Raw genomic sequence first — 16,888 nt, 5'->3', positions numbered from 1 at the left:
TGTAAAACAGTCTCTCAGCATCCTGACAGGTAGCCAATGAGAGCGCCTTGTCGCACGAGCCCGCCGCCTCCCCGGCACCGTGTCCCGCGCGCCCATTGGACGGAATGATGAAACCCGGGGAACTCTCACACGAGCCGCTCGCGTGCAGGCTCGCGGGCTCTATAAATAAACCCCATGCGCTGGAAAGAGGAGCGGACTGGATGTCAGTTTGGCGAGGAGACAGAAGTCACTTGTGACATTTGTCATCAGTAAACTGCTCTGTGGTGCGCCACGAGAAAGCGGGACGCACTGCACGAGACTGACTTTTTATTGCTGCGCATCATTCTGTTAAAGATCAAATATTATTTTGGACGACTTTTATTTGTGAACCTGAAGATGCCAGCCGGTACTTTAGAGAGAACCTCTCCCAGCGCCGTGGCTGCCACACCGGCAAGTGGGGACCCCACACCCGAAAAACCCCGGAGTCTGTCAGAGAACAGAAAGGTAGGCTATCGGAACAGTTTGTTTTGTAAACATGCTTCTGTTTCACATCTATCGTTTTATTTTGAAACTGTCATATGAACTGTTTTTCTTTTCTATTTCAAGTCCTCCAAACCAATCATGGAAAAGCGGAGACGTGCGCGCATCAACGAGAGTCTGGGCCAGCTGAAGACTCTCATCCTGGACGCACTCAAGAAAGATGTAAGGATCTCCACACTAAATCTTTATTCCAAGATTAAGATGGATTGAAATTAGGAACCACATTCAGCATTTAATGGTCACTTTCGTCCGTTTAGAGCTCCAGACACTCCAAACTGGAGAAGGCGGATATCCTTGAGATGACTGTGAAGCACCTCAGGAACTTGCAGCGACTTCAGATGACTGGTATGTAGCTGCCGTTTCTGGATTTATGTTGATGTGTGCGCAATAATTCTTGGATGTCTAACTTTAGATGGTAAACATGTACCCAGGGTCGCCAAGATTTATTGCTCACACACAGCTGGTGTGCTTGCCCTTAAGGCTTGATTACACAAAGCCCCAACCAAGTGAATAAAATATTATTTTCATTATTCAAGTGAGCCAATTTGCCAATTATTTAATGATATTCTTTTTATTCATAATATCTTAATTTCTTATTATTCCCTTTAAAGTATAGAACACAATCTTATCTATTTGTGTATTCATTTGTATATATTTGTATTTCGTCTCCAGCTGCTGTGAACACAGACCCATCCGTCCTGGGTAAATACAGAGCCGGGTTCAGCGAGTGTGTAGGAGAGGTCACCCGTTTCCTCTCTACATGTGAAGGGGTGAACACAGATGTGAGGACTCGTCTCCTCAGCCACCTGGCATCCTGCGTGACCCAGATCAACACCGTGAACTTCTACACACCTCACCCGGTTGCCCTGAGCCTCGGACAGACAGGTACACAGATTCCAGCGGCCTCCGCTCCACAGATGCCGTCCAAAAGTGGCTCATCAATGCACACTTCCCCAGAAGCGATAAAACTGTACGGTGGCTTCCAGGTGGTGCCAACACCGGATGGACAGTTTGCTTTTCTTGTTCCCAGCGCAGCTCTTATGCCTCTCGGAGCACAAAACAATCATCACATGTCACCTGTCGCACCTCGGGTCACCTTAGACTCAGATGTGTGGAGACCATGGTAGGATATCAGCTCAACTGATTTTTTGAGGAAAAGGACTATCACACACTAGAACGTATTTTTGTACATTTTGTAAATGTTTTAAAAACCTACTTGAGAGGGATGTTTACACACACATTTGTGTTTTTTATATGGACATTAGGAGATATTCCTGGCCTCTTGCTTGCTGTGATTTTCCCTGTTTTTGATACGACACATTTGCCCCAGCAGGTCAGGAACATTTTTGAAAAGCACTGTATTTTTTGAGATCAATAAAAATATTTCTATGATAGAATACTTGCTGCTATGGCGTCTTTGTCATCTCTCCTCCCTCAAAAACCCCATCAGGTTGTCATGCTGATGTCTACTCATTTAGAGGCAGATGAGCCTGTGCTACTTTTGAAAAATGCTATATAGGTTACACTTTGACTTTATCTCAAAGCTGTACAAATCTTTTCAATTACCATCCCGTGTACAGCAGCCCTTTAATTATAGCCCCCCTCCTAGGTGCCTGGTCCACACCTGACCGTCCCCTTTGCAGTGACAGTGACACCTGCTTTCTGGCTGAAAGTAAATACCTCTCTAATGAGGTAAGGAAACTGAGAGGAAACGAGAGGCGTGCTTTCAGTGCTGGGAGGAGGGTGGGGCAGGGTCTGTTGCATGCAGGTCTGTCTGAGCTCCTGCCAGATTGGAAATCCCGCTGAAATAGATTAGGGCACGATCGTAAAGATAATGACGGGGCTAAATGAAGACCAGACTAAATCAATTCCCGGGATTACTCAGGGATTAAGTGTATGTTGTTACTTTTTGAGGTGTCTTCCCTGCATTATCAGAAGAGCGATATTTAGAGAATGATTCAAACTTTTGATAAAGCCGACAAGGAATCTGATTTGATTTGATGTTAAATGTGTTTGCGTGCACACTAGTTTATCAGCAGCAGACCTGCAGAGCCCGTCCGATCATTGCCCATTTAGTGGACGGTTGAAGAGCTGACAGTCCCAGCGTGTGTCCTGAGCGTGGTGCTCACTCAGCGGGCCACAAGCAGAGCGTGAACCAGAGGTCACAGGTGCCCCTCATTCACACTCCAAAGACGACGCAGCTCCATCAGCATGTTGTCCTAAATCTCGCAACCCATCAACAGACATGGCAGCCCATCACCAGAAGACAGGGCCTCCCTTTGACAGCATCAAAAGGTGGCACCTCCGGAGGCAAACACGCACACAATCCATGACCATTGGGTTGTTCCTGATTTAATATTCTGGGAATTTAAGGGTCATAACAGAAATAAATGCAGGAGTAACCACTTCGTTTCTCTGTCGTTCTTGTTTCTCAAAGAACTGAGAAACGGGTGCACAATATTCTGCACTCATGAGTAAATGTTAATCTGTGGCTAGGAGCAAATATTAAAAATAATTTTGAATTCTGCATTTCAACATAAGGAGCCATGTAAATGTGAAAGAAATCATCAATCGGACACTCAAACAGTTGTTAAAACTCCTCACTTTGTGCAAATGATACAGTCAATTAAGTTTACATCTTTGTTTTGGCACAGCTGAGAGAAGACTGGCAGTAAGGAGCTCTAAAAGACAAAAATAAGAGCTCCCCCTCCTATCAGAGTATCCTTTGAGAAGACCCTGAACACAAAAACAAAGACGGGCCCCTCAGTGGCTCAATGGCTCCTCTCTTTGTGAGCCTCTCCATCTTCATAAAGGGCCTTCCCCTTGTTTATCCAGGAAGAGGTTTAATGGCTGTGAGGGGGGAGAGGACCATGCTGTCACTTTCACCGTGATAAAGAAGGCTTATTGTTGGCCGCTCTCAAAGGTCCTGGTCTTAAAGGCTTTTTGAGAACTCGTCAGGCCAGGCTGTTCAGATAACAGGAGCAGTGAAGTGCTGACAGGTCGCTCCTATCCATACCATATATGATGCAGAACCTGGAGTGGTTTTGATGGAGGAGCTTCAATAGATGACAGCCACTCTTGAAGAAATGTGCGCTGTTTACTGGTGTTGGTCCCCTACTTCCATCCTTTGTCTAATTGTTTCTTATCCCCTCTCCCTGCCCCCCCCCTCCCCCCCCCAATCAAAACCCCACTTTGATGCAGTATTTTCCCAAACGTTGTAACGCAGGGACTAGTTAATGTGAAGCAGGGTTCGCTGTGGTCCATGATTGATGGCCTCCCCTCACAAACAAAGTGACAACAGTGACAGGTTCCCTGCTTGTAGAGACGGTCTCCCCCTGACACTCACCGGAAACCCTCACTGCCTCCGCCTCTGTGCGTGAATCGGGGTAGTATTGTTCTTAGCGTTGTTATGGTGTTTGATGGGGGTCGAAGTATTCAGCGATGGTTCACATCAATGCTAATGAATAGATTATGCAGTCGATATAAATAGTGAATGAACAATGCTCTTTGTCCCTTCACTCCAATTCATCCCTTTTTGATTTAGCTGGTTGTTTTTGAAAATCTCAACAACATACTGATGGAAGTGGAGCTTCCGGGGGGGAATTCTAGTATCAGCGTGACACAATAAGTGGAACATTTATCACTTTGGACCCACACAGAGTGATAATGGTGTGACTATTGAAAACCAAGTAACTCTGCATCACAACAAGTCATTACATCTTCAAAGGAGATGTTGTGTTGAATGTCGGGGTGAGGGAGTGGAGGTCTTGTTTTCTTCGCCAACGAAGACCGATGAAGAAGACCGTGAAGATACATTGTCACTGCAGGTGTCCTTTTGAAGTGAGAACTTCCCATAGTGCAAATGCTCCAAGTTCAGCCTTAACCTTTGGGCCTGGCTACCCTGACACACAATGTGTGAGGCATGAGCCAACCTGACAGAGTTTATAAGAAATAAAGGGAAGCCGACAAAATGCATGGACGAATGATAGAAATGAAAAAAGGTGTGTGGGATCATCGTTTATAGGTAATTTTTGGTAGTATCATCATCTTCACAGTAGAGATTTGATCCATGATGGATAGTGGTAACGTCATCCAGCGGATTAAGTCATCTTCTCTTGTTTCTACAAACAACATTTTAAAGGTTTCATTGAGAAATGTCCAGTTTACTCTATTGAACGTCCTTTCTGCATCTGCAGACGGGATAAGTGTTTTGGTTTTGTTACAATAGGATGTGTTCCTCAAATTAAAAAGGCGGCGTGTATTATTGGAGGAATGATTGAATAAATCCTGTCTGATCTGGATGAATAAGAGATGAAATTATTGATTTGATTTGATTGTTGATACGTTACTAAAGATTTTGTAATCTGAATCGATTAATGATAGGGGCGATAGCTTGCGCAGAGAGTTGTGTTTTTTTAGGCTTAAGTTGCACTGAGATGAGTGCTGTATTCATACGTTATGGGATGGATTTTGATCATTTTATCTTGTTTACCATTTGAGAGAAAAGTGTTCAGAATTCAGAAGGAAACCGTTCATTCAGGTATTTTATGGTTTGACTTTTTCTTTGAGTGTGTTTTCATATTCTGTTAGTGGAGTGTCCAAGATGTCAGCCGGGTGTCCGTTGAGTATAACGTGATTTTATAAAAAACAAACCTATATTTCGGATTTTTTCTTCTTAATTTTTATAAATTTTACAGTATATTTTGAACCAAAATGCAATGTTTCAGATAATGGTTTTGAGGAGTACTGGAGAGGATGCCTAGTTTTGACACTTAAACAAGTCAAGGCTTTTCTCTTCAAACTTAGAACCAAAACATGACAAGCTTTAGACCTGATGGTACTGTATTCATGATATGTTAAATCAAGGATGCTTAGCAGGGCTTTTGCTAAACCATAATTTGTCAAGAGCACTCAAGCAACATTTTAGTATGTCGTTCCATTGTGGAATTACTCTGGATTACTTCTGCTGCTGGTAGTTGGAGTGTGGGAGGTATTTTTTCAATTGTTTTGCAGCAACAAACTGCTAGGTTTGGCAGTGACCCTGCAATACAGGCTGCATGCATGCATAATAAAACATCTCTAACTGAGGGGCTGAAGACAAAACAAGTGTAGGCGTATAAGAGCAGGGTTTCGCAGGGCCATAGTTCCTGATTCCTCCTCCATAATTGTAATGGGATGATAAGGAGCTTATAGCCTCTTGTTGTCCTCCAATAAGGACGGACAAGACAAAAGCCAGCGTATCATGCAAAAGATTACCATTCTGGTTAACACCTCCACATCCACTTAACACCCACATCAGGTCAGCTGTTCTTAATTTGGTCAGCAAAACCAATTTAGCCTTCACCCAGGGGCCTGGGTGCACTGAGGGGTAAATATTGACCCTTGTTTGTAAGCAAGGCTCCCATTTTGAGTGTGCAAAATGGCCTATTTGTGTCCTTGAGATGTTTAGGTCATCGTGTCATGGAGGATGTGTATCACAATCTCATAGGCTGAGAGAGAGAATCTAATAGACACCTGCCCTCATAATAGCAACTGGTGATGGTTATCATTTCACGGATGACTGAGCTCATTTAAGAGAAGCTGAAACCCTTCCAAAACAATGAGCATCATGATCAAAGTAGAGATAAATGTACTATTAGCGTCTATAATTGTTGTCCTCCAGACATATGCACAGCTCTTAATACAGTATGATATCATCAATGATAATATTGATGATACACCTGATCTGAAATTAGTTTACATTTTCAGATCAAAAACTCTCCTCTTGGATTCTTGCCCCAGGCATTGAGTCTGAGATGACCTCTACTCTTTGTCCCGAAGACTCTGCCCAGCCCTTGCCACCTCCCTCCTCACAGACCGGTCTAAACTCTGTGGGAAACCCCCCCAGCGCTTTGTGTTTTTTCGGACATTGTGCGTCTCACCAGATAATGTCTCCACCCCTCTGTTTCTTTCCTTTCCCATCTAAAGAGGTGCTGTATGCAGCGTGGTGTCCGGCACTAACTGCCCACTAAGCAGGACAGAGAGATGGGATCTAACCATGGGGGTCAGTGCTGCTTTTCATCGGGCCTCAGGACGGCACTCAGACCCCGCTGCTGTGAGTTTGCAAGGCCAATGAGAGTAATTGTCAGTGACGGATGCTGACAGGTGTTCTGGTTTTGAAGACAACTCTATCAACCTCTAAATCTATGCTGTACCGAACAGTAGTTTAATCTGTACAAATATGTTGTGCGACAAGTCGTTGCTCAAACCCACAGAACTTTTAAATTCTACTGGCGATGGCAAATTTATCAAAAAAGCAAAATATATCAACCACAGTTTGTGTGGTAAAATGTAACTTAAGATACAGAATATCCTGAATGCAATATTATCATAAATTCCAGAAAAGCTTGTCGCTGAGCTTTGTCACCTTGTCGCCGTTTGGCGCTTGGCAGGTGACGTACAGTGGGTTTGTCAGAGCCTTTCAAAAACATGTTTTTAATGAAAGCAGTGCTGTGCCTGACTGTGATTACTCTTCTTTAAGCTGTTCTATATTATCAATACAAACCCCGGCACCCTCACTGAATAAAGATATGCATTTAAAGACTTGCACATGTCTTGTTGCTCATTAGCTAACAACCCAGTGCTTTACATGTTAAATGTCCTGTTTAGGCCATAGTTTTGCTCAAGTGTAGATTACCTCCAATTTCATGCCATCACTCCAAACTTTGGAAGTAAGACAGTCACCTCTTTTTGTCATGTGAATTGTGATGTCATTCAACTCGGACCGAGGACCCAATCGACCCCTGGCCTTTGACCCTTATTAACCCCGGGTTAGAGTGCTGTATTCAAGGTGAAGCCATCTGTGAGCCTTGCTGTGCCGGGGCATCCCTCCTCCCTCACTCGTTATCGTCCCTCCTATTGTTCAGGAGCAGTGGAGTGATCAGAGGGTCTCGATCAACTTTTGAAAGCCCTAGATGACGGGATGGTTCACGTCTACAATCCTGTAAAAAATATAAAATAATATATAAATTAGCTTCACCTTGGCCAACTACAACATTAAAATGCTGCATACACATTATTGCATCGGTAATAATAATGAAATCACATAATATACAATAATATATATATATCACAACAAGGACAAGAGCTATTCTACTTTTAATTACATTTTGATGATGGCACTTCCACACTTTTACTCAAATAACATTTTGACTTGAATTTGAGTATTTTTACATTGTAGTATGGAAACATTCAGTTAAAGGAGATATATCATGCTCTTTTCCCGGTTCTTACTTGTATTCAGGGTTTCTACCAGAACATATTTACATGCTTGAATATTAAAAAAAAACATACTTTTTGTCTTACTGGCCTAAATATACCTGTATTCACCCTCCGTCTGAAACGCTCAGTTTTAGCACCTGTCTCTTTAAGCCTTGTTTGGGAAAAAACCCAGTCTGCTCTGCTTGGTCAGCGTTTTCAGTCTTCCTCATCTGCGTTTTTGTTGTCTCCACGTACTCACAGACTTTAGGGTGCACTCCTATAAAGTCCGTGAGGGTTTAGGACTGCCCCACTGTCAAATCATCGAGTGTTTGAGGCTCTTTTGCAGACATTTTGAGCCCTTTATGATCCCTTTCCGTAAGTCCGCACTTCTGCAGACTTTGCGCAAGGGAATTACCCACAATTCATAGCAATTTGAAGTTAAACACGGGGTTACCAGTGGAAGCATGGAGACAAATTACATTTACCCAGAAACATTAATGATTAAAGATGGAACATAAAAACACATGAAATCAGAGGAATTGAAGCAGAGATTATATTACACAGATTTATTCATCAAACATTTAATTTAGTCGCTGTTTTGACAAAAACGAGTAAATAGATTATTTGAATATTAACTCTCATCTTGTGAGAAAAGAGCCTGAAAGAATCAAGGAATAAAAAGTATAAAATAAATACCCACAATTGTAAATAATATTAATATTGTTTAACGTTGTCGTGTTGCAGCAAAGTGCTGTAACATTCATATTTACACCATTTTAAGCCCTTACAGTCTCTCACACTCAACCATTTACCAGGTGACGTCAGTAAATCCCTGAGGGTTCAGGGTTCAAGGCCTTAGGAGGGACATTGGGATTGGGCCTCATTGTGTGGGTCAACCATGGATGTATAAAGTGAACTGGATGGAGCGTCGGAGGCGGCGGCCCATTCATTCCTATGATATTGCTCAGTGGTGCGTGAAGCAAAAAAAGTTTTCTAAAAAAAATCGCAGTATAAAATTCAGATGAAATGATCTGGATCTTCAGGCGAGCAAGCACACGAACATCTCCTTTAACCCCGCCTCCAAACCCCTGGTCCATCCTCGTCCTCGGGATCATTCACATGAAAGGAGGAAGGAAAATAACTCTGAACTCAGCTACTAGTGCACTTTCCTACTTTTAGGACTATTCAAGTGTTCCAACTGGGAAGTTGATTCACCTAAAAAAAAAAGAAAGAAAGACATCTCTTGTAAGTCTTTGGTCTTTGGTCATAGTTTGGCCACCATGTATAAAATTAGCTGCTCTTCCTGGGGGCTTGTTGTCAACTACCGGTGACTGTATTGTGACATCACAACCTTATGCAAGTCCTGATTAGTTTAAAAGCACAGTTCCTGAATGTGGGCAGTGTGCATCTCTCAGTGGATTGAGCGTCTCAATACTTGATACAGTATTTATAGCACATAGACCTGCTTTATAATGAAAGAAGACATGGAAATCTCCCTTTCTACAACTTGGGATCTTTAGGTGAAGGATCTGAATACTGAATACTTCCTCTGACACTGCCTTAAGGACAGCCTATGTTTCCTGCCTTTTCAAAGTGTTGTACATTTTCAATTCAAACAAATCCTTTTAAGAAGCAAATAATCCATTTTATTGACCTTGTACATTGGCATCTGTTCCAAAACATTCCTAAGTATTCTGTACTTGTTGTTCTGATGATGTTCCGTTTGACAATGCCAGTGTACATAAACAAGGGAGGCAGAAGCATCTACTGAGATTCAACATGTTAGCAGATGTTTACTCAAAGTTCCTTTTAGCAGTGATCTTAAAAAGCAGCGGGTTGAACTTTGAACTTCACAAGAAAAGGGTTCATCCACCCCTCTTATCATTCAGCAGCATGCTTATCAAACAGTGAGTTAGAGGTTTGTTTAGAGTATTGACTGTGACAGTCAGAACATATGATGCGACCCTTTGTATGAAGAAAGGCTGAATGCATGACAATGTATTTGCACAGAGAACAAGTCTGAATAAGAAGAAAAGCTACTGAACAGGGATCTCGATTATTGTCTCATTGCTACATTGACGCTCACTTTTCAAAATATGCTCCATAATGCTGCCGTCATCCTCCTGAAACTGTACCTTCACTGTCAGTGGAGAGCATTTATCCACTTTACATTTGATAATTACAGTGTCACCGGTAGCTTGAAGGCTACAGCTCCTGAGATCAGGCATGTCATCTTTAGACACCGGACACACCAGCTGGTCCTTTTCGATGGAGACGACTGGCCGTCTTCTCAAATAATCGGGGCTCGCGCAGAGCATTCTGTCCAGCATCTCTATATCACTGCTGTTTTCCAGCATCCAGTCGTGCAGATATGACATGTGGCAGTCACATTTCCAGGGGTTCCCGTGCAGTCTCACTGTGTACTGGATGACAAAAGGGTCGAAAAGGCCCAGTGGGAGAGTTTCCAGCTGGTTGTCAGACAGGTAGAGCTGCTGAAGGAGAATCTGGTCCTCAAACAGTTTACTGTCCACCTTGCTCAGGTTGTTCTTGTGAAGATATATTCCATTGATGCTAAATAGATGATGAAAAATCATTTCAGGCAGCAGGGTGAGCTGGTTTTCAGACAGATCAAGGTTCTCAAGGGCTGTAACATTTCTAAAAATGTCCTCAGGAAGGTCAGAGAGCTGGTTAGAGGACAAGATGAGGTCAGTAAGAGACGTCAAACTGCCCAGAGAGGACAGCTCAGTCAATCTGTTCCCTTTTAGATTCAGCTCCTTCAAATTTGTTGTCTCGAATCCAAACACTGTATCGCTGAAAATTGTAAGTAGGTTTCCGCGGAGGTTCAGCACCTTCAGTTTGGTTAACACAAAGAAGATATCGTCAGCGAGTTCTGATATCTTATTCCCCTCAAAGTGCAGCTCTATCAGCTGAGACATATTGTGGAACATGTCAGATGTCAGATTGCTGATGAGGTTGTTGTTCATTCTCAGGATCTCCAGTCTTGCCAGACCAGAAAAGGTTTCCCTTTTTACGTCTTTAAGCATATTTTGGGACAAATCCAGGACACGCAGATTATGGAGGTTCAGGAAAGGGAATGGAGGCAGATCTGATATGATGTTGCCCTTCATCTGCAGAGTTTCGAGCTGTCTAAGAGAGTCAAACGTGCCAGGAAGCAAGGTCTTGAACCGGTTGAAGTTAAGCAACAGTTTAGTCAAGTTTCCCTGCTTTGAGAAAGTCCCCAAATATAAATGCTCCAGCCAGGGGTTCCCACTGATTTCCAGCTCCTGCAGCTCAGTCAGATACTCAAAAGCCTGAGAGTGAACACTTCGTAGTCCATTACTTAGGAAGATAAGCTTGGTGAGTTGGGGGCTCTCCTCTAAAGTGTGGGAGAACAGGTACGATACGGCTGAATTGATCAGGATAAAGCCTTTGACCTGCCTGGACATGTTCCTGGGTAAAGAGGTCATCTGTTCATGAGAACACAGTATTTGGACTGAAGTGAAACACTGGCAATTGTATGGACAAGAGGGTTGTGACTGTGTGTGGCCTCTGTGGCAGAGAAGCAGTGCCAGGAACAGAATCAGGCCCAATTCTTTGTCCATTTTTCACTGTCAAAACATGAAGAAAGTTTCTATAAATTAACAGGAAACTAAAGTCGACTTTACTTTGATATGAGAGTAGAATAAAGGTACTGAAGCTGTTTGTTCCAATGAGAGAAGAATGAGTATTTTTCTATTTAAAAAAAGAAAAGAAATCCAACATACCTGTGTGTTACAGGGATCCCGTAGCATTGAAACAAATCCCCCTGTCAATCCGCAGGCCAGCTGACACAAAGTGCAAACGACACGTTTGAATTAGGCAAGACAAAAACCTTTGGTCAGCGGCCAGCTCCTGCTATGCTTTCATTTGCTCACAAAAAAAAGGGGACATTCCTTTTGTCCAGCAATTCAACTCACAGAGCAGAAAATAGGAAACTTTTATTTGATACTTTAATATTAATATACAACATGTCAAAAAAATACGGTCTTCTGGGTGACTGAGGCTTCTGTCTTTTTTATTAGTATTAGTTTCAGCAGAAGTCTGTCAGAGATGTGTCACTATTTACCAAAACAAAGCAAATAGATACGAGCGGGAATGTGCTGTCACGAGAAAAGTTACTCTTTCCAGTAATTATTTTTGTCCACCAGAAATAATTCTACAACCAGTGCGACTTCTACTTCTATTTATTTAACCTGGAGGTCTTTGAAGACACATCATTTCTTTAATGAGAGACCCTGGCTAAAAACAGCCAGGGTCTCATATAGAGTAATAACACAGAGAGGCATCAATTGGAGAGCTTGAGCATTGTAAATGATCCATTCAAATTAGTTTCAATTGCTTTTGAAAGCACAACCTCAGCTGTAGTGTAAATACAAAATGTGAATTGTGTTTGAGTCCTGTGAGGTTTCAGTCGTCGAAGGAGACCATCTCCTCCACTAGGTGTCAGCCTGCTCCTCCTAACTTTGAAGTCAGAGTTGATGACATTCTTGGATCCTCCCTCTCCTCTGGGATGTTCCTTGAGGATGCACAGGTAATTTTACACTGTTTTGGATCAGCTCCACCACCCCAAGCCTCCGGGAACTACATCAAGACAAATTTAGGATCCTTTTTATCTTTTTGAACTTTTTCCACTTTCATCATTTACATTTTCTGAAATCAAACGATGGCCAATGCAGGTATACAGCTCCTTGGGTTCACGTTGGCCTTCCTGGGCTTCATTGGCTCAATAGCATCCACAATCATGGTGGAATGGAAAGCTTCGTCGTACGCGGGAGACAACATCATCACGGCTCAGGCGATGTATGAAGGGCTGTGGAAGAGCTGTGTATCACAGAGCACTGGTCAGGTTCAGTGTAAAGTGTATGATTCACTTCTGCAACTACCAGGTAATGTTGTTATACATATCATGTTTTCATTATACTGTACTACTGATCATATCATCAGGCCCAGCACAGTGAGCGTATAACAATCACAGTATATTGTGTCCTAAATCATTTCCCTTCATCATCATTTCTTCTTCTACAGAAATATGGATGTGGGAAGAAAATGAGAAATGGGATAGTGAAACATTGTTAGATTTTTTTCAATATTTTATGAATTCAGGAAATGTATAAATTTTAAAAGAAAGATTTGTGGGCCTGTATGCTGTAAAAGAGGAATGTGTGGATCTCTCTGGGCATTCAAACCTTCCTAAAAATGGTTTGCAAGCTGAGACATGTCCGTCAAATACCAGCAGCTGGCTGAAAAACACCTATTCTTTTTTTAAATCAATTTAAGAGAGATAGAAGTTATGGATTGTGTTGGATTTCAAATGTAAATGTAGCCTTTGTAAATAGATTTTTAACTTCTATATGATAAAAGGTTGATATGTGCTTCATCAGATAGGAATGCTTCGAGTACACATCAGCTGGATGTGACTCATGTCCTCTGCACTCCCCCCTGTTTTGTGCCTGTTGTAAACAAGAAGAACAATGAGATTTAATAAAGAACTTTCTTAAGCTTAGGTTTTGTTTAAGCTATCATTTAAGATACATTAGAAATAGGGGCAAGTAGTCACAAGTAATCACTGTTTGCAATTAATATGTATTTGAAGTCAGAACAGGAATGACCCAGACGGAAATTAATAAAAAAATTAGAAAGCTGGGAAATTGCATGAAACCTGCTCCAATCTCTGATTCTGTGCCGTGTCTTTGTTTCTAGGGATTGTACAGGGCACACGTGGGCTGATGCTGAGCTCCATCATGCTGTGCTTTATTTCTATCTTGGTGGACATGGTGGGCATGAGGTGCACCACCTGTATGGCAGATCAACCGGAGCAGAAGGACAAAGTGGCTCTAGCTGGAGGGGTTATCTTCATTATCGCTGGTCAGAGTCCATTCACTTCACACATGCAGGATGTTGCACCACACCACTGTGTGTTTTGTTTTGACCACTGTATTGCAACACATCTTTGACATGATTTGGCTTGAGGTGAATTCATGGGTTCATAGAAATGTTGGTACATGACAGATGACACAGTCTTGCATTTTTTTAACCTGCAAATCTATAAAATGTTTTTCCGTTCATGGTTTTCAGGTGTGCTTGCTCTGGCGGGAACATCTTGGTATGGCCACAGAATAGCCACGGACTTCTACGACCCATTCACTCCGACTAATTCTAGGTGAGGTCGTCCTTCTCTGCACATTCGGTCAGGAATCCACACTAATTATCACTGTGTCTGTGTGTAATGACACAGAGGATAGACTCATGCCAACTAAACTATCTTTTGTACTGTACTGTTGTAATCAGGTAGTATTACACACCTAAAGAAAAGGTTTGATATTTTCAGTGGCGTAGAAGTTTTTACTTAAGTACAAGTATCAATACCATTCTGTAAAGATTTATACAAGTAAAAGTCCTTCCCTCAAGGTATTTCTCAAGTAAAAGTACAAAAGTAATATCAGTAAAATGTACTTTAAGTATCAAAAGTGGAATCCCTTGCTGGCCAGGAACTATTTTCTACACTATATTTTGTAAATGGATCGTATATATTGTTTGGCAAATCTTGATCTGCAAACTAACTGGTAATTATGTGTCACATAAATGTAGTGGAGTAAAAAGTACAAAAGTAAGCATGTAAAGTACAATAAAATTGAAACACTCAACATAAAGTAGGCTACAAGTACCTCAGAATTGTAGCCGAGTCAAGTAAAGTACTCGACTAAATATACATGGTGACTGGATAATTTGGAAAATACTAGTAAATATGAAGCTTAGCATAAAAACTGAAAAAAGGGGAAACAGTTGACCTGGAGCCGTGTTGTGATCTTTGAATTGTACTGCTGTAAATCAGATCCAGCACAATTAAATATAATACATTCAGCTTGTATTTAGACTTGATGACTTGTAATGCTTGCCCTTTCCAAATGCAAGCATAAGTATCAATGTGATGTGTGAATAATTCGCAGGTATGAATTCGGAAGTGCCTTGTTTGTTGGATGGGGAGCGGCCAGTCTCATCATCATAGGAGGGAGCTTCCTCTGCTGCAACTGCTCCAGCAAGGACTCTGGGAAATCTCCCCGCTACCCAGCGTCCCGCTCTGCAGGCCAGCCAGGCAAGGACTACGTCTGAGGGAGAACGTGGTCTTTGCAGGCAATTGTCTTCTGTTACTCAGATTTCTGTTTCTTAATATTTTACAATGTGTATATTTGCAGGTGTTGTTTTTGGTGTATGTTTATATTTGTTTGGAAATACACTCCATTCTTTGGTAGTGTATATAGCTCATAGACAGCAAAAATTTGAAAAAATGAAAAACATATTGTACTGCAGGGAACTTCCACATATTCACAATGGAAATCAATATTACAGATGACCACAACTATAACCCATTTAATATAAATCTGCTCAGTGTGTGCGTTTTACTTTTGTTAATTGCTTTGTTTGGATTCTTACCACTATTCTATCAAATCATGTAAAATAAAATCCTCATTGTTTTTGTAGTATTGTATGTTTTTATAGCATTCAGGTTTGGTTTGATGTGTAACATATGGCTGGTGTTCAAATCCTATATAAACCCCTGCAAGCCAACAATGTTCTTGCATCTCTCAGTACTTTTGAATTTTCTTAACTCTGTGTGTGTCACTCATCCACATGCCCACTCGTTCTTTTCATGCTGTTGGAATGGCCACTTAGCGGCCGGACTTCAAGAGCAGCATGCTTGACACAGAGGTTAGGTGCAAACCAACCAGATATTTATTTCACCAACAATTATCACAAAACATGACAGTCATCTTAAGCGTGGTCCTGGCAGCGACAGCACTTGATTGAATCTGGCAGCTTTACTGGCGAGGACTTCGAACCCCACTACAGTATAGGTCACCTGACAACACAATGACTGACACCACAACAAATACATTCAAATACATTAGTATCAGCCTAATAGTATACCAATCATCTGCATGATCTCTATTAGTGTTACACATCCCAACAGAGATCACATAAAGCCCGAACAGGAAATTCAACTTCCCTAACGCCCTCTACTCATTAATACGTGGTACCTCCCGGAACTAAAAATTGGTGCTCAGGTACTCTTTTAACCCGAGCACCCTGCAGAGGAAACACAACAGAGGTAAGTCACTTGAACATAATATACACTACATGCTATTTGATTGCATAAACAAACAACAGATTGTACCCTCAATCATCATTTTGGCAAAGACAGCCAAATGAATCATATGGTTGTCTTTACAGGCCCAGCCTTCAAACAATTCTACCGGAGGCTACTACATCTACCAGAACGATTGAATGATCAACACAGTTCAATAACACATTCAACCCTTTGAGTGTGTGTCTTATTCCTTGAAGCAGTCCATACAAAGTGCTACAAATGCTTGTAATGGAGATGTCCTTCATTACACATGCTGTATCTTTAAAACAGGGTTACAGATATTTCAAGGGAATTATGATTTCAAAGGTGTGTGTGTGTGTGTGTGTGTGTGCGTGCGTGCGTGCGTGCGTGCGAGCGAGTGATACTCCTAACCAAGGTTCGGTACCTTTGTCGTCGCCATCTTGTTTTTTTGGCCGCAACCAGAATTGACACAAAAGAATGAAATTATAAGACGTCTGAACGCTGAGTACATTTGTAGACATTTGTAGTCGACCAGTGTTCATTTTAACGTAAAGTTGTCAAACAAAAACACGGACAACTTACAGACTAGACTACGCAGTGGTTGCAACATGTCAATCACAAGGTAGCCACGCCCTAAAGCGTACCTTGCTTTATCGTCTATTTTACACCCTGTTGGCTATTACAAAGAATGCAAGTTTAAGGCACTTTTGCATTGGCTTCATTTATCAGAACGAGAGGTTGCTGCCTGAGTGTACACTAATGAGCACTAATGCACTTTGCTTCAGTATGGTACCGTTCCATTCCATCTGAGAAGGATGTTAATCATGACATGATTTTTATATTTGAATGATAATGTCTCTGTAATGTGTTTTTTTGCACCTCTAATTTATGTCAAAAAGGTCCTGAATAAGTAATGTTATAGTATGTTGAAAGAAATTAAAAACAGTAATAATATAAAAAAACAGTCTAGAATTTCAGAAAAAG

General features: G+C 41.7%; 3 protein-coding genes across 3 annotated transcripts; 2 read left to right on the top strand and 1 right to left on the bottom strand.

Annotated features, from left to right (window-relative positions):
* The first annotated feature begins 375 nt into the window (after positions 1-375).
* LOC142956631 (transcription factor HES-1-A-like) lies at positions 376-1,646 on the top strand. Its single transcript, XM_076098296.1, has 4 exons — positions 376-483; positions 586-681; positions 777-864; positions 1,192-1,646. Exons 1-4 carry the CDS (start codon positions 376-378, stop codon positions 1,644-1,646), a joined length of 747 nt encoding a protein of 248 aa, XP_075954411.1.
* A 6,847-nt stretch (positions 1,647-8,493) lies between these two features.
* LOC142956890 (uncharacterized) lies at positions 8,494-12,490 on the bottom strand. The gene is made up of 2 exons (XM_076098665.1): positions 11,523-12,490; positions 8,494-11,366 (listed from the first exon to the last, which is right to left on the bottom strand). Exon 2 carries the CDS (start codon positions 11,358-11,360, stop codon positions 9,795-9,797), a length of 1,566 nt encoding a protein of 521 aa, XP_075954780.1. The 5' UTR covers positions 11,361-11,366; positions 11,523-12,490; the 3' UTR covers positions 8,494-9,794.
* On the top strand, positions 12,372-14,907 carry cldn1 (claudin 1). Its single transcript, XM_076098666.1, has 4 exons — positions 12,372-12,683; positions 13,498-13,662; positions 13,873-13,957; positions 14,745-14,907. The coding sequence occupies exons 1-4, from the start codon at positions 12,461-12,463 to the stop codon at positions 14,905-14,907; spliced, it is 636 nt and encodes a 211-aa protein (XP_075954781.1). The 5' UTR covers positions 12,372-12,460.
* The last annotated feature ends 1,981 nt before the right edge of the window (positions 14,908-16,888 follow it).

This window comes from Anarhichas minor, unplaced genomic scaffold (assembly GCF_050575085.1).
Source record: "Anarhichas minor isolate MPS153535 unplaced genomic scaffold, ASM5057508v1 ptg000024l, whole genome shotgun sequence".
Taxonomy (NCBI): domain Eukaryota; kingdom Metazoa; phylum Chordata; class Actinopteri; order Perciformes; family Anarhichadidae; genus Anarhichas; species Anarhichas minor.
This window is presented reverse-complemented; position numbering and strand designations above follow the sequence as displayed.